Source organism: Pan troglodytes, chromosome 20 (genome assembly GCF_028858775.2).
Source record: "Pan troglodytes isolate AG18354 chromosome 20, NHGRI_mPanTro3-v2.0_pri, whole genome shotgun sequence".
NCBI lineage: Eukaryota > Metazoa > Chordata > Mammalia > Primates > Hominidae > Pan > Pan troglodytes.
In genome coordinates, this window is record NC_072418.2 from 37579504 (window position 1) to 37604946 (window position 25443).

Genomic DNA, 25443 nt, shown 5'->3' on the forward strand with positions numbered 1-25443 from the left:
GAGTGCAGTGGTGCGATCTCAGCTGACTGCACTCTCCGCCTCCCAGGTTCAAGTGATTCTCCTGCCTCAGCCTCCCGAGTAGCTGGGATTACAGGCACGCGCCACGACGCCCAGCTGATTTTTGTATTTTTAGTAGAGATGGGGTTTCACCATATTGGCCAGGATGGTCTCGATCTCTTGACTTCGTGATCCACCTACCTTGGTCTCCCAAAGTGCTGGGATTACAGGTGTGAGCCACCACGCCTGGCCAGAAATCCTTACTCAAGGCTTTATGATATTCACACTAAATTGTATTCTGATTATTTGTATGTTTGGCTTATTCTCTAAAGATTAAGGATGCTCAGTTAGTATTGATGGATTAAGTATATTTTGATAGAAATGGCTGTGATTTTTAAATATAGCCAAATTTCTGTTCTTACCTGGTACCAGCAATAAATGTGTTGAATAAATTAATCAACAATAGAAAATGCAGATAAGGAAAAAGAAAAAAATATTAAAATCACTTGAAGTTCTAACACATCTTTTCATATGATAGTTTCTCAATCTACTTGTAATGTTTTTGTTTTTGTAATAATTGTGCGTTTGGGGGTTTTTACATTTTATTTTTGTTCATGTTTCTGTGGGTTATTTTTGGAGGGGAGGGCACATTTTAAAGATATCGCAGTTCAGAAGTTCTGTTGTGAAGCACTTTAGTTTAAAAATCTGTATACTTTGTGTGCATGTCCCCATGAGCTTGGAGGCATTGCTGACTGGCATCCCTAGGCTCAGTGATTGTCTGTAGTTGTACATTTATTTACAACTACATAATGTACATTTATATGTATGTGTACATTTATTTGTATGATTGTGCTTCAGACTGATCTTTGGAGCTAAATTTAGGGGAGCTTTTGGAGAGGTGACTTAGGAAGGCAGGGGCAGTCGGCAGTTCAGGGCTCCTTTACTCTGCATTCCTCAGAGCACTTCTGCATTTCGCTGTTTTCAATGTAGAGATTCTGTTAGAACTTCCTTTTACAAATGTTTTTTTCTTTTGAAAATTGTTATGCTGCTGGTATAAGACATGTATCTTTAAATCAGATTTCATAGTGTAATATAATAGATCAGCAATGACATTTTCTTGTATCTTATCAATTAGGGATTATGGGGTTCATGGGATCTGTCTTTCTTTTGTAAGCTTTTTAAAGATGACATCAGGTATCTGTTGACAATGGACAAACTATGGCGGAAAAGGAAACCTCCAGTTCCGTTGGACTGGGCTGAAGTACAAAGCCAAGGTAAAGAATACATTTTAGTCTTGGAACACCTAAGCTGGATATATCCTCACGTAAAGTCTTTGTATAGCCCTGTTGTTGCTTGAAAATGATATGTCTTCATATATTCAAACAGTGCAAAAAAATATGAAGAACAAAAGTCACTGAAGTCCCACACTTCAGAAATAGCCACTAATAACATTTTCAGGAGTGTTCTGGTGGTCCGCCCTATGCACACAGATGCAGGCATTCGTTATACACTGCGTAAATGGAATCATACTATTGATAAACTCTCGCTTGCTTTTGTCAGTCAGTATAGTTAACTGGTCTCTTATTAACATGTAGTGTTTTTGTATTTTCCCTGAAATAAAGTTTTGAAATTGCTATATATTTATGTGTATCTTTTTTTTTTTTTTTTGAGACCGTGTCTCGCTCTATTGCCAAGGCTGGAGCGCAGTGGCACGATCTCAGCTCACCGCAACCTGGGTTCAAGCGATTCTCCTGCCTCAGCCTCCCGAGTAGCTGGGATAACGGGCGTGAGCCACTGCGCCTAGCCTATTTATGTACACCTTTGTACCCTTGTGATTATCTCTTTAAGATTTAATCCAGAAACACATTTTTAATTTAAAATTTTTTTAATGTTTAGAAATGAAAAGTTTTTTGAGGCATAGTCTTGCTGTGTTGCCCAGATTAGAGTGCAGTGGCTGTTCACAGGCTGTCATAGCACAAGGCATCCCTGGACTCCTGGGCTCAAGCCATCCTCCTCCCTCAGTCTCCTGAGTAGCTGGGACTGTATGCAACTGTGCCCAGCATATTTTAAAATTTTAAATGTAGGAAAACTATTGTAGTGGCTCCTTTCTCATCCCACTCCCCTTTAACACTTCTTGTCTCTCCTTTATCTGAACTGTATTAGGATTAATTTATGCACAGCAGTATAGCACCCATTGAAACTTAAAAGATCCCGGGAGACTTGGGATATCATTTTGGAGCAGTTCTCAACAATCAGGGATAGTTATCAAACAGATTTAATTATGACTCTAGTAGTGTCCGCTTACTGAGTTCTCATTCTCACTAGGTGCTGGGCCTAATGCTTATTTATCATCTTATCTACATTATATCTTCAAATCTCCCAGTAATCCTATGAGGTACTGAGGTGGTCTTGTACCTTTCCTATCTCAGGTTTAACAGTTGTTTTTTTTGTTTTTTTGTTTTTTTTTTGAGACAGAGTCTTGCTCTGTCGCCCAGGCTGGAGTGCAGTGGCGCGATCTTGGCTCACTGCAAGCTCCGCCTCCCGGGTTCACGCCATTCTCCTGCCTCAGCCTCCTGAGTAGCTGGGACTACAGGCGCCCGCCACCATGCCTGCGTATTTTTTGTATTTTTAGTAGAGACGGGGTTTCACCGTGTTAGCCAGGATGGTCTCGATCTCCTGACCTCATGATCCGTCTGCCTCGGCCTCCCAAAGTGCTGGGATTACAGGCGTGAGCCACCGTGCCTGGCCCCATGATAATTATTTTAATGGAATTTATTTCATATTTGATTTCTTAATGGTCGGGGATTGAACTTGTTAAACAGAGCACAGTAGAGGAATGATGTTAATTAGTGAAATTTCTAATACGTATTTTTTTTCTTTAGGAGAAGAAACGAATGCATCAGATCAACAGAATGAACCCCAGTTAGGCCTGAAAGACCAGCAGGTTCTAGACGTAAAGAGCTATGCACGTCTTTTTTCAAAGAGCATCGAGACTTTGAGAGTTCATTTAGCAGAAAAGGGGGATGGAGCTGAGCTCATATGGGATAAGGTTCGTTTTGACAATGTGTGGCAAGTACTTACATGTCAAAAGTGTGTTTTAGTTCTTGAGATGTAATAGAAGCTAGTCATTTTTTGAATATTTACTAGATTTTGAGGAAATATATTGATGTGGCTTGGATATTTTCAGCTCTAATTGCTGTATGGAGCTGAATTTTCTGTACATGAATTCAAGCAATATCATAAAACTTCATTTGGGATTCTAGTGATGTGTTCAGGGTTTATAATTATGTTGACTAGAAAAATAACGTGAATATATTAAAGTGAAATGTTTCTTGTGTAGAGTAGATGTATTCATAGAAGTCATAAAATCATTTGGAGAAAACATCTCATTGGCCTGATTTGCCCTTGAAAATAGTAAGATTGTCTTTGAATTGAAATAGTTATTACTATTTCAGAGGTCTGAAAGACAGAGCTCTTGATACAAAAATGAGATGTAATTATTCTTAGAAGTTAAAATCATATTTAATAGTACTCTGCAGTTATGTCATCTTTTGAGATTTGATATTATGAACTAATTTTACTTAATTTTAATTGTAATCAGTATTTTCTATGGCTAAAAGTGTTTTATCTCATAAAGCTTGTATGTTCCTGTGGTGGTGAAGATTAGTCATGGGTCTTAAGGCATAAAGGCCAATTTTAGAAACCTAAGAAAAATTTGTGTGTACAGATTTTGAAACTTTGGTTGAATCAGACATCTAAATACACTAAAATGAAGCTAGTATATTTAGATTCTTGGGATTCTTATAAACATTAGTCTCTTGGGTTTTGTGATATTTAAAGGGTAACTTTTCATATTTTCATTGTTATTGTTATGCTAGTGATTTGGGAAGTTTCATTAGTGCACAGAGGCTAAATAAAGAGCCCTTGGAATGGGAATTGTTATCCTCTTGAGTAAAGTCCACATGTAATGGGTGTGATAAGACAGCTGCTTAGGGAAGACACTGTGTTGAGTATTCAGTATTCTTAGTCCTCACCACACCTTATGAGATGGGGATATAATTTCCCCTATTTAATAGATTAAGAGATTTTGACTCAGGGAATTTGACTTGCCTGAGGATTCACAGCCAACCAATAAGTACATAAAGAACTATGCTCTCAGTATTTTTTCTTCTGTTCTGTGATGCCTCTGAATTTTAGACCAGGGTGATATCTTCTCAGTTCAAAGCAGGAAGCCTTGCTGAAATCTAGAGACTAGGATATAGTCTCAGGAAAAATGCAAGTCGTAACAGGAAAAACTTGGATTGTATTGCCTTATTTGAAGAAACAGCATATATGAGAGAGTGGTGCATATGAAGAGAGTTTGGCAAAGGGGAGTGAAAAAGAGTCATCCAGGTTTTTCTGAAGTGTTAATGAGACAGCTTTTTTTTTTTTTTTTTTTTAAATTGAGACAGGGTCTCACTCTGTCACCTAGGCTGGAGTGCAGTGGCATGATCTTGGCTTACTGCAGCCTCTGCGTCCCGGGTTCAAGTGATCCCGCCACCTCAGGCTCCCGAGTACCTGGGACGACTTTAGGTGTGTGCCACCATCCCTGGCTAATTTTTTGTGTTTTTGGTGGAGATGGGGTTTTGCCATGTTGCCTGGGCTGGTCACAAACTCCTGAGCTCAGGCAATCTGCTTGCCTCAACCTACTAAATTGCTTGAGACTACAGGCATGAGCCACCATGCCCAGCCTAAAACAGTTTTCTTAAATTGCTCGTCTTTTGGCCTGGATTCTGTGTTTGTCCAGCAACCTTCTCTTTACTGATGAATGGAACCAGGAAAGGGTTGCCATTGTCAGTGAGTGGAATTGAGATTCCGGTGTATACACTGAGTCTCCGGTGCCTTTGTTTAGGCTGGAGTGAGTTCCTAGAAGCTGGTGATTCTTGGTGTTCTTGTCAGACTCATTACTGGACCAGAGGAGCTGATGATGAGACCCCCACCCCCTACTTAACCCACCTCCATGCTACTGTGAGGTCCTAGCTGACTGGTCTTTCCCTCAGCAACCTCTTGTTCTAGTCGAAAGTCTATAGTATTATAAACGCGTGAAAGTATTGTTCTGAAAGTAATGCTTCAAAATAGTAAATTTGTGGAGAAACTTGTTAAATTGTTTAAATTATTGGCAGGATGACCCATCTGCAATGGATTTTGTCACCTCTGCTGCAAACCTCAGGATGCATATTTTCAGTATGAATATGAAGAGTAGATTTGATATCAAATGTAAGTTATTTGTACTAAAGTTGTATCACTAAAACCTTGAAGTTGTTTTTTAAACAGTGAAACATACTCATCCTTTTTTTTTTTTCCCAGCAATGGCAGGGAACATTATTCCTGCTATTGCTACTACTAATGCAGTGATTGCTGGGTTGATAGTATTGGAAGGATTGAAGATTTTATCAGGAAAAATAGACCAGTGCAGAACAGTGAGTATTTCTGTTTGCATTTTTATGCAACCCCCCTTAAAAAAATCATTAATTAAAAGTACATTAAACAGATAATTTTTAAAATGGAAACAATAAAATTGGTTTAAAGCAATGGAAAAGTAATTTTTCTGGTTACCAAGTGAGTGTGTGTTTAAGCTTCCTGGAAATTGCAACAAAAAGGAAAAATTAAGAAGTTGCTTTTGCTTCTAACATTTCCAATTTTACTGAATTCTTGGAAGAATTCATTGTGCAGTCCTTATACTAAGAAGATGTTTCAACTGTTTTTCAATTCTGAGAGTGCTATATGGGTTTTAAAATTTGCTTGGTCATTTTATAGTCCCCTGTTCAGTCATTCTCCTATTGAGTCATTCTTTTCAATTTTATTGTATAGTTTTTGATAATGTTAATGTCTGAGATCTTTATGGGTGAGTCTACTGTCATTTCTGCTATTTCTCGTAGTGATTTGCTTGTATGGTTTATGATTTTTTTAAAACTGAATGTGTATTAGAATTGTGTCTGGTAATTCTTTAGGGACCCATTGTAGATGTATTTCTTCAAAGAGCATTTGTGGTTATTATATTTGGGTGCTTGGGGCACTGCCAATACAGGACCACTTTTAAATTAGGATTTTCAATACCTATGTATTCAGACCACAAACCTGCACGTGCCCTATGTTATTGTCATGAATTATATGGGAAGATACTCCTCCCCCTCCACTAAGCACCAAGTTTAAGATCATTTTTATGGAGAAAGTATTTTTCTCCTCTCTTTTCAGGTCCTTGCTTTGTGTAAGGGTCTCCTGTTTTAAGAGTTCCTACCTTAGTGGTGGGTGGGGTAGGTGTATCTCTTAAGGCTAACGCTACTTGGATGTTCTCTTTGGATTCCTTCCTTCGATGTTGTGTCTGCAGACACTTCGCTTTCTTACCAGCTCAAGAAGGCTTCCTAGGAAATACTAGCCAATACTTTGACTGTTGTTTAGGTTCTCCTTTTTATCGTTGAAATAAAAAGACCTGTTTACCTTCAGAAATTTCAAAAAATATCTAGTTTGCAATGGTACTGTTATTTTGCAGTGTCATTGATGCACACTTACTTTTTTTTATCTTTTGAGACGGAGTCTAGCTCTGTTGCCCAGGCTGGAGTGCAGTGGCACAATCTTGGCTCACTGCAACCTCCACCTCCCAGGATCAAGCAATTATCCTGTCTCAGCCTCCTGAGTAGCTGGGATTACAGGTGCATGCCACCACGCCGGCTAATTTTTGTATTTTTAGTAGAGACGGGTTTCACTATGTTGGTTAGGCTGGTCTCGAACTCCTGACCTCATGATCCGCCCACCTCGGCCTCCCAAAGTGCTGGGATTACAGGCATACAGGCATGAGCCACTGCGCCCGGCCTTTTTTTTTTAAACTGACGGGGTCTTGCTATGTTGTCCAGGTTGGTCCTGAACTCCTGGGCTCAAGCAGTCCTCCCACCTTGGCCCCCCAAAGTGCTGGGATTACAGATGTGAGCCACTGCACTTGGCCTGATGCGCTCTTTTTTTCCTTTTCCTTTTTTTTTTTTGAGGTGGAATCTTGCTCTCACCCAGGCTGGAGTACAGTGATGTGATCTCGGCTCACTGCAACCTCCACCTGCTGGGTTCTAGCGATTCTCCTGCCTCAGCCTCTCAAGTAGCTGGGATTACTGGCACATGCCACCACACCTGGCTAATTTTTGTATTATTAGTAGAGACAGTGTTTCACCTGTTGCCCAGATTGGTCTCAAACTCCTGGCCTGAAGTGATCCGCCCTCCTCAGCCTCCCAGAGTACTGGGATTTCAGGCGTGAGCTATTGCGCCCAGCCTCGATGCACTCTTAAAATATTTTATTTTCATGAAATTTCAGTTTGAAGGAACAGAATCAAATTGCCCAGTCTGCCATCTTGATTTAGTTTTCTATTTAAACTTTTATTGTATATATTTTTAATTTCTAAGAACTTTATTTTTTGGTATCTTTTTTTTTTGAGATGGAGTCTTGCTCTGTCACCCAGGCTAGAGTGCAGTGGCGCGATCTCAGCTCACTGCAACCTCCACCTCCCAAGTAGAAGCGATTCTCCTGCCTCAGCCTCCCCAGTAGCTGGGATTACAGGCGGGTGCCACCACGCCTGGCTAATTTTTGTAGTTTTAGGAGAGACAGGGTTTTACCATGTTAGCCAGGCTGGTCATGAACTCCTGACCTCAGGTGATCTGCCTGCCTTGGCCTCCCAAAGTGCTAGAATTACAGGCCACCGTTCCTGGCCGATACCCAGTTTTTAAATTATTTAAAAAAAATTTTTTATAGCAGCCTGAAGCTGTAGTATCCCTTTGAGCTCACCAACAGTACTAATTACTGAACTTATTAAAATGTCTGTTATTTCCCATCACATCCTTCCGGTTTCTTTGCCTGCTTAGCTCCATGCCACTCTTGGACTATTAATAGTAATATATCTGGCCGGGCACGATGGCTCACACGTGTAATCCCAGCTCTTTGGGAGGCCGAGGCAGGCAGATCACCTGAGATTGGAAGTTCGAGACTAGCCTAACGTGGAGAAACCTGGTCTCTACTAAAAAAAAAAAAAATATATATATATATATATATAATTAGCTGGGCATGGTGGTGCATGTTTGTAATCCCAGCTACTCAGGAGGCTGAGGCAGGAGAATCACTTGAACCTGGGAGGCGGAAGTTGCATTAAGCCGAGATCGCGCCATTGCACTCCAGCCTGGCAACAAGAGCGAAACTCTGCCTCAAGAAAAAAAATAGTAATATATCTGGATTTCATTTTTTTACATTTGCAAATGAATTCCAGCCTGGATTAATGTTAGCCCAGGTATTAATAGTGGTAGCAATTGCTTTTATTATTGTCAGTTTCCCTTAGCACACTTACCTTCCCGGTGAAGCCCAAAATCAAACAAATCTTTCTCCCTCTGTAGCCTGCTTGGCCTGGGCAGTTTGCTTCTAGCCCTTCCACCTACCAGTATTCATTGTACGGAGAAGCTATTTTACAGAGGAGGGCTTTAGTGTCTCTTGAGGGATTTAGTTCTGTATTCTCAGAGGAATCCGTAGAGTACTCCTTTAGAATTCATTCCTCTTAGCAGACTCAACACTACATTGTAGTCACAAGATAAAGGTTTGTGTCTCAGCTTCTTGTCTTCTGACATTTGTTGTTTCTGTTGGATCTTGCTAGTGTTTTCTAAACTTTAGAAGCAGGAGCTTGGAGCTTTTCTTAATTTCAGTGTAATTTGTATATTTGCCTTGGTTCTTAATTATTTTTTTGTTTAGTATTGGAGAAATGGTAAATAGGTACATATACTGCCAGAAATACATTTTTTTCCCTCATTATATAAAAGTTATTCTAATCAGAAAATTTGGGAAGGCAGTGATGTTGATTCTAGACATCTGTGAAAGGCACTATCGTTAACTGGAGAAATTAATGTGTTGGTCTTGTCAGGAGATTGCTTGCTTGTTAAGAATAGCCTCAGGGAGGGACACCAGCTGCTGATACAATGATGGCACCACAGATGAACATGCCTGTGCCCTTACTCTTGCCAAATCAGGTTGCAGAAGAACGCGGAGTCTTATATAATACAAGGAGATGTCTTTTCAGCAAGCCTAGCTAGCCTAGCCTTTAGCTGATTAGAAAAGAAGGTTGAAAAACCAGGTTCCTAAAAAGGTCATGATTTTCCTGATCCATTTTGCCATCTGGACGGGAATTTTTAAGTCATTTTTTATTGGATATCTGGTAAACGAGATTTTAGATTGTATGGTGTATAAAATTACAGCACATGTTTCTGATTTCTGCCTGTTATTTCTCCTCCAAAGATTTTTTTGAATAAACAACCAAACCCAAGAAAGAAGCTTCTTGTGCCTTGTGCACTGGATCCTCCCAACCCCAATTGTTATGTATGTGCCAGCAAGCCAGAGGTGACTGTGCGGCTGAATGTCCATAAAGTGACTGTTCTCACCTTACAAGACAAGGTCAGTGCAAGGCCTGGGTCTCTTTTCCTTTTGCTTTTACAATATTACTGTGATAAACAAACACTAGCTACTGATTCTGAAAAGGTCCAACTGCAGAGATGTGTTGCTGTGATTTCCTGGGTTATTTTGCCTTCTGGATTCCTGCAGGCTTTTCTGTCTGTGGTTCCAGAATAAGTGCCTCACATTCCCAGAATGGAGTAGGAGTATTTGACTGGAATCTGCAGCACAGTGGTGGCACAGTATCACAGCAAGCAGAGGACTTCTTTGCTCTTTGCTTCCCAGGCAGTGGGTAAATTCTGTATTTTTTGACAAATAACAGGTATCCTTGAATGGTCCTCACTGTGGCAGTGAGCAGATAAGTATTTGCATGCAGTGCAAAGTTTGCATTTCCAGTAGAGCAAAGCCCCAGTTACCAGCTTTGTATTAAAGGGTATAAGTAACTTGCAGAGTTTTGGTTTCTCTGCATGTTGGACAGTGCCCACTCCCAGCAAATTAGGGGGCTTTTGTTATTTCTGAGGTCTGAGTTGAGGCTAAGTGGTGGTACACACTTATCTAATATGACCTGATTCTGATATGGTAAGTTAGTCCCTGAGGACATAGGGCATTTGCACACCTGGATTCACCTCTGGAGCTGAAGCGAGGGAAGAAATGGGGGTTTAGGACATGGTCTGGTCCTTAAGTTCCTGTTAAATTGGCTAGATTTGTGTATTAGGGGAGATTTTCTTTTTTTATGACCCAAAAGTGTCACTTTCCACTTTGGGATCACTTCTATTGTTCTCTGGTTGTGACCATCATAATGCTACATATTTACATGCCTCTTGAGAGAGGAGGAAGTGGCCCTTCTCAAATAGCAGTGCTGCCTGATAGGGAATGGCCTTTCTTCCAGAAACTGGTTAGGCAGGATGGATTGATTTGAGCTTATGTTTTGGTCAAGGAAGTGGCAGGTACAGCAGTGGGTGGTTGCCCCAGTTTCTTTTCTAGGAAATAATTATCTTTGGTATCTCCTGATTCTTGAGCTTCAGGGTTATTCCTCTATTTGTAGGATTCTTAGACCTATAGAGAGTTCCTCCTTTTTTCCTTCTTTCTTTTTTAGGAGCTGGTAGGATTTAACAGAATATTATCACTTCTCTAAATGCATGGAACGGGGAGACTTATCTGAGAGTCAGGTTAATGAGAACTGATTCCATCTATGAAACCCCTGCCATTACAGGGTTGGCACAGAGACTGAAATGAAATATGTCAAGTGTGTAGCTCACTACCTAACCTGCAGGGAAAGACAAAGTAGCAAGAGCCAGCCAGGGAGCTCCTAGTCCCCTGTTGAGATGAAGTTGGATCTGATCTGCATCAGTGGTCACATGTGGGGATGGAACTCAGGTGAATCCCCACGGCTTTCCTGCTTGCTCTGAGGGATCTTGAAGAGTGACTTCGCCGGTTTCCAATAAATAGAAGGGGAAAGTAAGAGCCTTTATAGAAGTCTAGGATTTCTTATGATCTTTAATTACCTACGTTAATATTTTGAATCCTTTTTTTTTTTTTTTTTTTTTTTTTGTAGATAGTGAAAGAAAAATTTGCTATGGTAGCACCAGATGTCCAAATTGAAGATGGGAAAGGAACAATCCTAATATCTTCCGAAGAGGGAGAGACGGAAGGTATCATACATTGTATTTATTCATTCCTCTCATTGAGGAGACTGCTTGAAGAGTGCACATTAGTTGATTCATTTACTGTATGTGATACTCAGTATTGCAGAGAGTGGCAGTGTTTGGTCATGGAGGTGCTCTTTCAAGGTGACATTGCTGGGGGTCATCACACTTCCATGTTTGGGAACTCCATGTCAGACATTTTCAGTGACTGCAGTGCTCTTGTCCACTTCCAAGGAACCTCCTTGCCGATATCATGGATCCTGGGAGCTAACCTTGTGATGAGAAGACTATTCTGTCTGTCAGATCACAGTGGGTAGGGTTCTAAGGCATTTGGAGATTTTTCTCCAAGAGTGGGGAAGCCTTGGTAGCCTGTTCCTACTATATAGCAGAAAGATTATTGAAATTCAGTGCCCGGTTTTGGCTTTCTGATCTTTCCTTTCAAAAGTTCAAGCAGTTTATCCCTTTTGCTAACACATTTGCTATACAAGGTACAATACATTTGATTCTGTTGAAGCTTTCATAGTAAGGATTGCATCGTAGTTATTCCTCCTTCAGACTGTACTCGTTGATCCTATACCTCCTTGGTCACTTCTGCAGCTCATTTCTTGAGTTGCTGTTCTCGTTTTTTCCATGTCCCAGTTTTTGCCAGTGTACTGTTATTTTCAAAGGTTTCTAGGCCCTGTGTTTTCCCTGTATATTGACTTAATTCATACCTATTTGTCCATTGGTCATTTATTCATACTTTGTGAGGTCCTGATGGCGATTCAGATGTTCAGCCTTCTTTAAATTCAGGTTTAGTGTCAAGGTTCTTCTTGGTTGTAGTTGCTTGTTGAGAAATTTTTTGGGCTATTAGGTCATATGTAATTGGAGGCCATGTTTTGGCTGTGTGGTGCTCTATTTTAGGAGTCTACTTGAGTATTCAAGCCTCATTCTAGCCAGCTGACTTTTAAAAAAATGTTTGTTTGTGATTATATGCTGTCCCTTAGTTGTAGCCAGCTCTTTCAAATGCTAGCTTAAAAATGGAAACTGGTCGGGAATCTCAATGGCTTCAGCGTGACCCTTCTGTACGGAATACATGTGGTATGGAGGGTCAGACAGCACTTACCAGAATATGTGTGGAGTCCTGTATGACAGGCATAGTTTTGGGTATTCATAAGTCAAGGATGAATAAGACAACAGACCTTGGCTTGAAGTGCCTTGCAGCCTGGAAGAAGGGAGATTGTCAACAGCTGGATTGAGCATCGTCCAAGGAAAACTAGAAAGAGTGTGTACACAGTATGAATCTAAGGAAAGTACATTCAGCTTTGTGAAACGGAGGGGGAGTAATAGGAGAGGGAGTACTCTTGGGTCAGTTTTTGAAGTAGTAGTGAGGACTCCCTGGACAAAGAAGAGAGCATTTAGACAGAATGAACATCTGTCTACAAAGGTGTGAACTTGTGAAACAACCTAAACTGCCTTGGGAGTGGCCCATTATTTGGTTTCGCTGGAAGTTGGGGTGCTGAGGGGTTGGCAGCAGTGGTGAGGTTGAAGTCTTTCTTGTCACATGTGCAGTGTGTGTCTTCCTCCTCTCCCTTGACCCCTACCCTCCAGAGGAAGGGGCAGTATTTCACTGCCACCTGCCACCAGGGTTTAAACAGGGGAGTAGCAGGGAGCTATTAGGGAGGAGGGGATTGAGGGATTTTTACTAAGGCAGAGGCAGGTGATAGATTTGAGATTTGCAAAGTCAGAACTTGGAGTCCAGTTGAGGAATAGCATTACAATGTTAGCAGCGTTGTTAGGCGAGCACAAGACTTCACAGGTGATGCTAATTCACCAAAATGTGAACCCACATTAACTGGTTTTCCTTTTGAATGTGATGGTTCCAAGAGGTTTGCAGTCAGTGGAGATGTGTGAAAGGGCTTGGAGGTGAAAATCTGGGTAAGAATGCCAAGGGCATTCCTGGTAGATTAAAATGGTAAAGCAAGCAACAGATCTGGAAAAGAACTAGGAGAAACTGTTAGTATTTTCTGGGTGTCAATGTAGGGAAAGGCTTTCTAAGCGTTTTCCTTATAAACAATGAAAAAATGTTAAAAAGCCAAAAAAAAAGTGGGGGGAGACTGAAAATTGAGATTATATAGAAAATTGGGCTTGGTGCGCTGGCTCACACCTCTAATCCTAGCACTTTGAGGGGCCAAGGCGGGCAGATCACTTGAGGCCAGGAGTTTGAGACCAGCCTGGCCAACATGGCAAAACCTCATCTCTTGTAAAAATACAAAAATTAGGCCGGGCGTTGTAGCTGTAATGCCAGCACTTTGGGAGGCCGAGGTGGGTGGATCACCTGAGGTCAGGAGTTGGAGACCAGCTTGGCCAATATGGCAAAACCCTGTCTCTACTAAAAATACAAAAATTAGCCAGGCATGGTGGGGGGGGGTGCATTTAATCCCAGCTATTCGGGAGGCTAAGGCAGGAGAATCGCCTAAACCTGGGAGGTGGAGGTTGCAGTGAGCCAAGATGGTGCCACTGCACTCCAGCCTGGACAACAGAGTGAGACTCTGTCTCAAAAAAAAAAAAAAGAAAAAGAAAATTAGTTAGGCATGGTGGTGCACACCTGTAGTCCCAGCTATTCTGGAGGCTGAGGTAGGAAGACTGCTCAAGTCTGGGATGCACTCTGGCCTGTGCGACACGGTGAGACTCTGTCTTAAAAAAAAATTGATTTGAATGGGGAAAAGTTTTCAGAATTTATCAGTTTGGTCCCCCTGAAGTAGTTTCGGTAGTTAAGTGTTTTAAGACTGAATTCCCAGTGTTTTAATGTTTTAGGGTGCTAGGGCCTCCATAACAAATACCACAACCCAGGTGGCTTAAACAACAGAAATTTATATTCTCACAGTTCTGGAGGCTGGAACACCAAGATGAAGGTGCTGGCAGGTTTGTTTTATTTTAAAACCTCTCTCCTTTGCTTGCAGATAGCTGCCTTTCTGTTGTGTCTCATAGCCTTTCCTCTAGGGATGCACATCCCTGATGTCTCTGTGCAGATTTTGGGATTGATTGATTGATTGATTGACTGGAGACAGAGTCCTAAAAATTTTTTTTGCTGCTCTGTTGCCTAGCAGGCTGGAGTGCAGTGGTACAGTCACACGCCTCACTGTGTAACTCCTGGGCTTCAGGAATCAATCCTTCCCTGGCCTCCCAAAGTGCTGAGATTATAGATGTGAGCTACTGTGCCTGCCTTCCTCCTCCTATAAGGACATCAGTCAGATCAGATTAGAGCCCACCCTACTTGCCCCATTTAAATTTAATCATTCCTTTAAAAAGTCTTATCTCCAAATACAATCAGATTCTGAGATACTGGGGATTAGGGTTTCAACCTTTGGATTTTGGTGAACGGGACACAAATCAGCCCATAACAGAGGTTTAGCTTTTTAAAAAATGAACCTGACTGCTCTATGAAGATGTAACTGAAGTATCTAAATTATTCACGTTTCCTAGCTAATAATCACAAGAAGTTGTCAGAATTTGGAATTAGAAATGGCAGCCGGCTTCAAGCAGATGACTTCCTCCAGGACTATACTTTATTGATCAACATCCTTCATAGGTAAGAGCTATTAATATTTTAATTGTAAGAAATTATTTGAATATATAAACTTTAGACAAAATGGAGGAAAAGTGTTTTCTTATCCTTAAACCCTGCTGTTCATTTGAAACTGTATAGTATATTTGGTTGAGTTGGTCACTGAGTTCCGTGATGTTTGACCTACAGAAAAATTTGAGGATTCAGAAATTGGCGGGGTGTGGCGGATCACCTGAGGTCAGGAGTTCGAGACCAACCTGGCCAACACGGTGAAACCCCGTCTCTGCTAAAAATGCAAAAATTAGCCGGGCATAGTGGCAGGCGCCTGTAGTCCCAGCTACTTGGGAGGCTAAGGTAGGAGAATCCCTTGAACCCGAGAGGTGGAGGTTGCAGTCAGCCGGGATCGCGCCATTGCACTCCAACCTGGGTGACAGAGTGAGACTCCAACTTAAAAAAAAAAAAAAGAAAACCAGAAATAAAAGAAATAAGCAAAAAATGTTTTAAGAGTAACTGTCATCAGTGGTGGCTTATCAGAAAGACCTAGAGTCCAGGTGTTTGAATAGTTTAAACAGAGGCAAATTCATTGTAGTAATTAAACTGGAATAAAATTATTAATTATTTTTCAAGGTTCTCTAGAAAAAAGAAATATTTCTTCCATAAAACAAATCATTTCGTTGGTGATTTTGTGGCAATAACAAAAGAATATTGGGAATTGTCTGTACTGGCTGGGCATGGTGGCTCACACCTGGAATCCCAGCATTTTGGGAGGTCGAGGTGGGTGGATCACCTGAGATCAGGAGTTTGAGACCAGCCTGGCCAAAGGCTGGTGGTGGCGCATGCCTGTAATCCCAGAAACTTAGGAGGCAGAGGTTGCAGTGAGCCAAGATTGCGTCATTGCACTCCAGGCTGGGTGACAAGAGCAAAACTCCATCTCAAAAAAAAAAGAATTGTCTGTACAGATTCCTGAGTCTATAGCACAGTTAAGATAGACATGGCCCCCTATTCTGATATATTCATGTGTTGACCAGGGTGCATTTTTGTTCATGCTCATTGACATGGTGGAACTGTGCCTGACTTGAGATTTATGGGTGGCATCTAACAAACATAAAGGGTTTAGTGGTGCTGCCACCTGCGTCCAGTTATTTTGTCAATATTTTCATGAGTATACAAACATGCATAGTGTTGGTGTGGTTATTTGGAGAGAACTACATTTCATACTTTGTTTATAAAAAGCATAAAATGACAGGAAGGAGGCCAGGTGCGATGGCTCATGTCTGTGATCCCAGCACTTTGGGAGGCTGAGGCGGGTGGATCACGAGGTCAGGAGTTCAAGACCAGCCTGACCAACATGGTGAAACCCCGTCTCTACTAAAAATACAAAAATTAGCTGGGTGTGGTGGCATGTGCCTGCAGTCCCAGCTACTCAGGAGGCTGAGGCGGGAGAATTGTTTGAACCGGGGAGCCGAGTTTGCAGTGAGCCAAGATTGCGCCATTGCACTCCAGCCTGGGCGACAGAGGGGGACTCCATGTCAGAAAAAAAAAAAAAAAAAAAAAAAAAATGACAGGAAGGACCGAATGTGAGTTATTAGTAAGTAGTGTATTTCTCAGTTAGATAATGGAGTCAAAGTGGTGCTGCTTCAGTTGGACACTAGATATAAGTGGCATGCTTGTTTTCACTTGTGAAAGAAAAGACAGTGGAAGGACATGTACAATAAAGTGGAAATACCACATGGTATCTAAAAGAGGAGGCATAATTAGGGTTTTTAATCATATTTTTTAGCTTTCTGGGAACAGAACCCCACCCCTTAAAACATGTGTGTGTTTTGTTTGACTTAAATGTTTCTGATGTTTTTGGGAGTTCATGTACAGAAGCATGGTGTAGCTTGTAAAGATGGGGGGACCCAGAAATCATGTAGTTCTGCCCATAAGACACCACATTACTATAGTTAAGATCACATTGTAGGCCAGGCGTGACGGCTCACACCTGTAATCCCAGCACTTTGGGAGGCTGAGGCGGGCGGATCACAGGCTCAGGGGTTCAAAACCAGCCTAGCCAATATGGTGAAACCCTGTCTCTACTAAAAATACAAAAAAATTAGCCGGGTGTGGTGGCGCGCCTATAGTCCCAGCTGCTTGGGAGGCTGAGGCAGAAGAATCGCTTGAACCTGGGAGGCAGAGGTTGCAGTGAACCGAGATCACGCTACTGCACTCTAGCCTGGGTGACAGAGTGAGACTCCGTCTCAAAAAAAAAAAAAAAAATAGAAAAAAAGAAAAAGATCACATTGTAAGTAGAGGATGTAGAAATCTTTTTTTGGCATCGTAGCTAAAGAAATAATGTCCAAGAGTTGCTTTAGGCCACCAAGCTTTGGACCCAGTTTTATGCTTTAGCAATAAAAGTTATTTACTGTTTTAAAGAAACAAAAAACCAAAACCTTGCCCTGATTTGAAAGTGCATGTAGAGTTTTTGATTATCACAGAAATTTGTTGTGTACCGTCTTTTTTATTATAAGTTCAGTGCTTTGAAAATTAGAATCCAAGGTGGGTATGGTTGGCTCACGCCTGTAATCCCAGCACTTTAGGAGACCAAGGTGGGAGGATGGCTTGAGCCCAGGATTTCAAGACCAGCCTGGGCAACATTACGAGACCCTATCTCTAATTTTTTTTTTAATAAAAATTAAAAAAAATTAGAATCCACATATTTGGTGTATACATAGTGTATGCTTTGAGGAACAACAGGATTTCTCTGGTGCTCCTTTGCTTTCTAAATAGTCATAGCAGTGACCTGTGTGATTCTCCTACAGTGAAGACCTAGGAAAGGACGTTGAATTTGAAGTTGTTGGTGATGCCCCGGAAAAAGTGGGGCCCAAACAAGCTGAAGATGCTGCCAAAAGCATAACCAATGGCAGTGATGATGGAGCTCAGCCCTCCACCTCCACAGGTGAGTATGGCCCCAGCCAGCAGGTTGTTAAATACCCACCAAGCAGAAGTAAAAACAAACGGATTATTAGGAACATTGACCATAAATCCATAAAACTACTAGAGGTGTGTATTGGTTTGGTATTGATTGTTGTAATGGAGCTTTGAATTTATGAACCATGAAGACATTTAAGGCTGGGTGTGGTGGCTTACACCTGTAATCCCAGCACTTTGAGAGGCCAAGATGGGAGTATTACTTGAGGCCAGGAGTTGGAGAACAGCCTGGGCAACACAATGAGAGACCCCCATCTCTACAAAAAAAAAAAAAAAAATTAACCACGCATGGTAGCGTGTACCTGTAGTCTCCGCTACTCAGGAGGCTGAAGTGGTTCACTTGAACCCAGGAGTTCGACACTGCAGTGAGCCACGATCGCACCACTGCACTGCAGCCTGGGCAACAGCAAGACCATGTCTCAAAAAAAAAAAAAGTCATTTAAGGCCTGGCATGGTGGCTCACGCCTGTAATCCCAACGCTTTGGGAGGCCGAGGCGGGCAGATCGCCTGAGCTCAGGAGTTTGACACTAACCTGGGCAACACAGTGAAACCCCATCTGTACTAAAAATACAAAATATTAGCCGGGCGTGGCAGCATGCGTCTGTAGTCCCAGCTACTCGGGAGGCTGAGGCAGGAGGCGGAGGTTGCATTGAGCTGGGATGGCGCCACTGCACTCCATCCAGCCTGGGTGACAGAGCGAGACTTCCGGCTCCAAACAAACAAGTCATTTAAGACTGGGGGAAATTCTTATGGAAATTTCTTACAGAAAATAGGAACACTTTGTTATTTTTTGTTAATTGGTTTTTAACAGTTTGAAATGATAGTTTACTAGTGCGCAAAGTCAGCCTATGTAGTAGCAGGTTGGGGTTTTGTATGCTTGTTTTAAGGAGCAATAAATCCATGCATCTGACTATTTTGAGTGAACAGGTGCTTGTTAAGTATGGAATTTAGGCATGTTAGAGTTTCCTTGTCACCAATATGACTTGGGTATAGTCCTTTCCCCTGGATTTTCAGTGCTGGTGTTTGGTATTTTTCCAAATAACTGATTGTTTACTGTATTCTGATTTGAATATTTACTCCTCTCCCTTTCTTCCTTTAGTTAGGAAACTAAAGGTTACCAGATTTTTACTTCTTTGTTTTCATTTCTTTGACCCTATGTCTGTGGCATTCTTTGGAATATGTTTACTCTTGGCTCTAATGTTCTCTTGAGAATTTTGGAGATGAACATTCAGATTATGGCCTGGGTCATTGGTTCATAACCTGTTTTTTTCCCCTCACTGAAATTAGAAAGGTCCATCATCCTCCTTTGAGGAAGAGACTATCTGGTAGATTTTCCAAAATCATAATTTGAAATGTACATTTATTGATTCTCTACTGTGGGTAGGTTTCCAAGGTTACAGCCATGAGTAAGATAGGTATTCTGCCTTTGATTTTGTTGGACGAGGAGATAAAACCACCTTTAGTATCAGTTCTGCATTGGGGATGGTTCCTGGCTTCATCCTCTGCTACTATGTAAGCTTGGGAAGTCATTCACTGAGTTTCCTTTCCTGGAAAGCAGATAATCATGTGATCTTCTTTATAGGGTTGTGATGATTAAATGAGTTGTCATATGCACAGTGCTCAGAACAGTTCCTGGCACATTGTAAGTGCTGTATTGTTGTTGCTGTTGTTACCACTACTACCATTATTAGAATATGTACCCTCTGCTTTTCTATTGGAGAATGTAGAGGTAGAATCAAGGATGTGTAATGAGTACTTTGAGTTACATAATGCTTGTCACAATTTTTTGTTTTGATTAGAAAATAAATAGGTTCTTATCATATAAAACATTTAAAACAGTATGGAAATACGTAATGTGTAAAGTGAAAATGCAGCCATTCTTAAGTCTGGTGTGTATTAGAAGAGTCAGCTTTCAATTATAGAAAATACTGGTGAGCACAGGTAACTCCTACGCTTTTACCCATTTTCTTTTTTCCTTTTTTCTGAAATAAGCTCAAGAGCAAGATGACGTTCTCATAGTTGATTCGGATGAAGAAGATTCTTCAAATAATGCCGACGTCAGTGAAGAAGAGAGAAGCCGCAAGAGGAAATTAGATGAGAAAGAGAATCTCAGTGCAAAGAGGTCACGTATAGAACAGAAGGAAGAGCTTGATGATGTCATAGCATTAGATTGAACAGAAATGCCTCTAAACAGAACCCTCTTACTATTTAGTTTATCTGGGCAGAACCAGATTGTTATGTCCTTTGTTCCAAAGGGAAAAAATTGACACCAGTGACTTGAAAATGATTCTGCTCCCTTTGAAAGCATTCATTTTGCTAGAACTGTTAGACACATTGCAGTATGCTGTATTGAAAGTAGGAATATAGTTTTAAAAACCCTTTGAACAAAGTGTGTGCATAACCAGTCATGAGATAAAACAACACAATGCATGTTGCCTTTTTAATGTAAATACCCTTAGGTATCATTAATAGTTTCAAAATATTGTGGTTTAGTAAAGTTGATACCTGGTTATAAATATTATCCCTTTATTTTTGGCTAGAAGAAGAATTATTTTTAGCCTAGATCTAACCATTTTCATACTCTTAACTGATTGAAACAGATTCAAAGAAGTATCGAGTGCTATGCATTGAAACTTGTTTTTAAATGTTAGATGGCACTATGTATATTAATGTAAAACAATGTTAATTTACTCAAGTTTTCAGTTTGTACTGCCTGGTATGTCTGTGTAAGAAGCCAATTTTTGTGTATTGTTACAGTTTCAGGTTATTTATATTCGATGTTTTGTAAAACTCAAATAACGACTATACTTATGGACCAAATAAATGGCATCTGCATTCTTGTTACACATGCCTGCACAGTTTCTGTTTCTGCTGCCTTATATCTGCTGCAGGAATGTCAAATTCTTTCCATTAAAAAAAGAACTCGGTCGGGCACAGTGGCTCATGCCTGTAATCCCAGCACTTTGGAAGGCTGAGGCAGGTGGATCACCTGAGGTCAGTAGTTCAAGACCAACCTGGTCAACATGGTGAAACCCCATCTCTACTAAAAAAAAAAAAAAAAAAAATTAGCCGGGCCTGGTGGCAGGCACCTGTAATTCCAGCTACTCAGGAGGCTAAGGCAGGAGAATTGCTTGAACCCGGGAGGCAGAGGTTGCAGTGAGCCAAGATTGTGCTATTGCTACTCCAGCCAGGGCAATGAGTGAAACTCCATCTCAAAAAAGGTTCAGAAGATCTCCACTGTTTGCCAAAGACGAGTACTTTCTTTTCTTTATTCTTGGAGACTTCACATGTAGGAAGAGTACTTTCTAAAATAAAGCTCTTCCTGTGTGTGGTGGTGGTGCACATCTGTGTTCCAGCTACTCAGGAGGCTGAGGCAGGAGGATGGCTGGAGCCCAGAAGTTCAAGGCCAGCCTGGGTAACATAGCAAGACCCTGTCTCTAAAAAATAAGTAAATAAAGCTTTTAATGGCAGTGGGTTTTTTGTTCGTTTTTGAGATGAAGCCTCACACTGTCATCTGGCCTGGAGTGCAGTGGCGCGATCCTGGCTCACTGCAGCCTCCGCCTTCCGGGTGCAAGCAATTCTCCTGTCTCAGCCTCCCCTGTAGCTGGGATTACAGGCGCCCTCCACCACGCTCAGCTAATTTTTTGTATTTTTAGTAGAGATGGGGTTTCACTATGTTGGCCAGGCTGGTCTGGAACTCCTGACCTCGTGATCCACCTGCCTCAGCCTCCCAAAGTGCTGGGATTACAGGCGTGAGCCACTGCACCTGGCCTAATGGCAGTGTTTTTAAAATTTGGATTGTCAGCAGTTGGCCTTTGTTGAGAAATGTGTGACTTTGCCCAAACCCAGTAACTTGGAGCCTTGAATTTGAGATGCTGGAAAGGGAGTCCTTCCTCCTTTCTGCAGTGTTTGGGTTGTCCCCTAGTTTACCAAAGTCCATTTTGAATGTACCATCCCCAGCCCAACTCCAGCCTACAGATAGTGTCAGACCGCCAGTAGGTGGAGTAGCACTGTCTTCCTGGTCCCGGACCTCAGAGTGCTTTGCCTGTTAGGGTACTCTCATCACTCAGAGATGGGCCTTGAGTTTTCAGAGAACAGAAACCCATTAAGCTGTTTCCCCTATTGTATTCATGTGCCCTTTGTGTTTCTGGCAATAATTTATTTTATATTTCAACTAAATTTTAAATTTCTAATTCATGTATTGTTCTTTGTGTAATTTGTACTGTACCATTCAGCTTATTAACCATTACTCCTTGTTTTCCACCATTTGTAAATTCAGCATGTAATCAGAGCTTTCAGAAAAACCATGTTGAAGACTGGGTGTGGTGGCTTACACCCATAAGCCTTGCACTTTGAGAGGCTGAGGCAGGAGGATCGTTTGAGCCCAGGAGTTTGAGACCAGCCTGAGCAACATGGCAAAACCCCATCTCTACAAAAAATACAAAAAGTAGCTGAGCCTGGTGGCACTTGCCTGTAGCCCCAGCTATTTGGGAGGCTGATGGAGGAGGATCGCTTGAGCCTGGAGGCGGGGTTTGCAGTGAGCCAAGATTGTACCACTGTACTTCAGACTGGGTGACAGAATGAGACCCTGTCTCTGAAAAGAAAAGTCATGTTGACTAAGACTCAGCCTTCTGGAGCCCCAGAGTGGAGTGACTTTCACCTGTGAGCTTCATCTGCCTTTAGGTTTTTAGAAGGTGTTTAATTTTCCTCCAGAAAATAATTTGAAACTTAACTATGTAATATAAAATGAAATATCTTAGGATGCCGTCTCACTCTTCAAACTTTTTATTCTGAAAAGCTCTCTAGAAATTTGATTTTGAAATTCTGTCCATTCTTACACATCATCCTGCCTGCCTTTTATTTTTGCAGTGGTGCTGTTGTAGGTCACTGCAGCCTTGACCTCCTGGCTTCAAGCAGTTCTCCCTCCCGCCTCCTAAGTCCCTGGAACTACAGGAGCTCACCACCATGCCCAGCTAATTTTTAAAACTTCTTTTGTGGAGACGGTCTCACGTTGCCCAGGCTTGTCTCCAACTTCTGGCCTCAAGCGATCCTCCCACCTTGGCCTTGCCAAGTACTGGGATTACAGGCCCTGAGCCGCGTGCCCTGTCCTCACCCTGCTTTGTAGACACAGTTAACAATGTGTTTCTGATATTTTGTGTATGTTCTTTTGTTCTTTCCTATTTGAATGTATAGTGCATGATGATAAGTGCCAGTTAGGTCTGCGGAGTTGTTTCTAATTTGGCAGACCAGTGTTTTTCATCTTTGCATTAACTATTACTACCTTTTTCAGCAGGTTTGTTAGGAAGGCAGGTCTGACTACTAGTTGCAGGGATCCTGTACAACTAGACAGTGAACCAAAGCAAATCCAAGCTTTCCCTAGGTGCCTAGAGGGTGGAGACACTTCAGATCTTGTGTTGTATTCGTGGTTTGTCCATGTAAATTGTCTCACCAGCTGGGAGCTGGGAGTAGGGCTTGCAAAGGGAGTTTCCTCAACAGCTTTTCACCTCCAGCCTGAAATATGGTGTTGACAAACTGTCTTCCAGCCTCACTTGGAACAGTGTGGTGACAAGTTTACCTAGAGAATCCATTGTTCTGAAGACTACTGGCTGCTCAGCATGTGCCATGAGAGGTTCCAACATTTTAACCCATTAATGAGATAACTGACCAGGCAAAGATCACTGGATGCCAAAACCTTTCAGGTAAAAGGCTGCTGAGGAACAGAATTTTAGCACAACACTCAAATGTTGCTGCACAGGTCACTTGCAAAAGGAAAACATCAACCTTTACTTACTTTAGAGAGGGGGTCTCGCTCTGTCCCCCAGGCCGGAGTGCAGTGATGTGATCACAGCTCACTGCAGCCTCGACTTCTCAGGCTCAAGTGATCTTCCCACCTCTGCTCCCCCGAGTAGCTGGGACTGCAGGTGTGAGCCACCACGCCTAACTAATTTGGAAAACACCAATCTTCACAATGGACAGATCTGACTGCCGCCACCATAATCAAGTGATCAAACCTAGTGTCACTTATGGGACGGCCTGATGTTTCTGTGCTTCCTAAGATGATACCAAGAACACAGCAGTATCTCACCAAGAAATTGTTGACTGGAATCTAACCAAGCATCTAGACCTCCAGCTGACAGGAAATGGAGAGGGGGTAGAAGCACAAGTTAACATTCAGAAACAATCAGGTGAGCAGAATATCTGTGATATTCCGTAACTGCCAGGGCTCTTCGGTAAGTGTCATTTCAAAAAAGGAAGGAGTAGGCATTCTGGGTTAAAAGACATTTAAGAGACAACCCAATACAATGTATGAATAATTTTTTTTGCATCCTAGTTCAACAAAAATGACTATAACAATTCTTGTAACAATTGGAAATTTGAAAATGGAACGAATATAGGTAATATAGAATTGTTTTCTTCAGTACGATAATGTGATTGTAATTATGTTCTTCTTTTTAGTGTATTATGGGCAAATCTTCAATACCAGCAACTTTTTTTTTTTTTGAGACGGACTTGCTCTGGTGCCCAGGCTGGAGTAGAGTGGTATAATCATAGCTCAGTGCAGCCTCAAACTCCTGGGCTCGAGCGATCCTCCTCCCTCAGCCTCCCACGTAGCTGGGACTGCAGGTGTTATGCCACCACGCCTGGCTAATTTTTTCAATTTTTTGTAGAAGGGGTTTTGCTCTGTTGCCCAGGCTGGTCTGAAAGTCCTGGGCTAAAGCGATCTTCCCTCCTTGGCCTCCCCCAAAGTGCTGGGATTACAGTTGTGAGCCACTGCACCTTTCTCAGGCTATATGGGGAGGAAAACAGCAAAATTAACATTTATTGAACCTAGGTACTGCGTGTGTTTCATTGTACCATTCAGCTTTGAAAACTTTCATAATAGAAGTGAATATATATATATATATATGCACACACGCACAAATGCATATATACATACACAGGCAGTCTATTTTCCTTTTGTGCCTATTTGACTTTTCCAAGTTTTATATTGAGTATGTCCTATGATTAAAGTCAGAAAGGCAATAAAGGTTATTAAACATATAAGGTGGAAAGAGAAAGTGTTAGTGGGATTCCGGGCTCAACACTGTTGAAGTCAGCTTTACCCATCCTTCTTGTTGCTAGGCTGTGACTTAGGAAGGATTCTCTTTCATTTGAGCCTCCAGAGAACTAAGCCAGGTGGTTCCCACTAGATGAATGGCCCACTCAGAGGCTGCCAGACAGCATTTAGTTGATAATAGATGTTCCTGAAAATTGTCCATCAGTAGCATACATGTCTGACGTGGACTTGGCCTACACCCAAGGAACATGGCCAAATGTAAGCCACTCACCAGCGTTTTGTAATATACAAAAACCAAAAATGTGGGCCAGGTGAGGTGGCCCATGCCTGTAATCCCAGCACTTTGGGAGGCCGAGGCAGATAGATCGCTTGAGGCCAGGAGTTTGAGACCAGTCTGGCCAACATGGTGAAACCCCATCTCTACTAAAAAAATAGAAAAATTAGCTGGGTGTGGTGGTGCACACCTGTAATCCCAGCTACTTGGGAGGCTGAGGCATGTGAGTTGCTTGAACCCGGGAGGCAGAGGTTGCAGTCAGCTGAGATGGTGTCATTGTGCTCCAGCCTGGGTGACAGAGTGAGACTGTCTCAAAAAAATAAATACATGAATAAATAAAATAAACATGTGAAAAGTAAAGAAAACCCAAAAAGATCAGAGAAGAAAAAATGTCAGCAGATGTTTCTAGTCATTGTGACATGTAGAGGTAGGGAGGACCTCCTGTTTCTTTGCATTTTAAACAATATTCCTGAGGTCCGTTTGACCATTTTGAGGGGGGATATATTT

At 41.7% G+C, this 25443-nt stretch overlaps 1 protein-coding gene across 4 annotated transcripts in view; it reads left to right on the plus strand.

The window, feature by feature from the left end:
• The window catches only part of UBA2 (ubiquitin like modifier activating enzyme 2), a 41418-nt gene extending 20969 nt beyond the window's left edge, over positions 1-20449 (plus strand). For all 4 annotated transcript variants that reach the window (XM_524210.6, XM_009435268.4, XM_009435267.4 and 1 more), the window contains 9 exons: positions 1172-1271; positions 2880-3046; positions 5160-5253; positions 5344-5456; positions 9290-9445; positions 10998-11094; positions 14554-14659; positions 17437-17573; positions 19598-20449. In XM_524210.6, the coding sequence (XP_524210.2) occupies positions 1172-1271; positions 2880-3046; positions 5160-5253; positions 5344-5456; positions 9290-9445; positions 10998-11094; positions 14554-14659; positions 17437-17573; positions 19598-19779 (1152 nt within the window). In that variant the 3' untranslated portion in view covers positions 19780-20449. The remainder of the gene's footprint in view (positions 1-1171; positions 1272-2879; positions 3047-5159; positions 5254-5343; positions 5457-9289; positions 9446-10997; positions 11095-14553; positions 14660-17436; positions 17574-19597) is intronic.
• The last annotated feature ends 4994 nt before the right edge of the window (positions 20450-25443 follow it).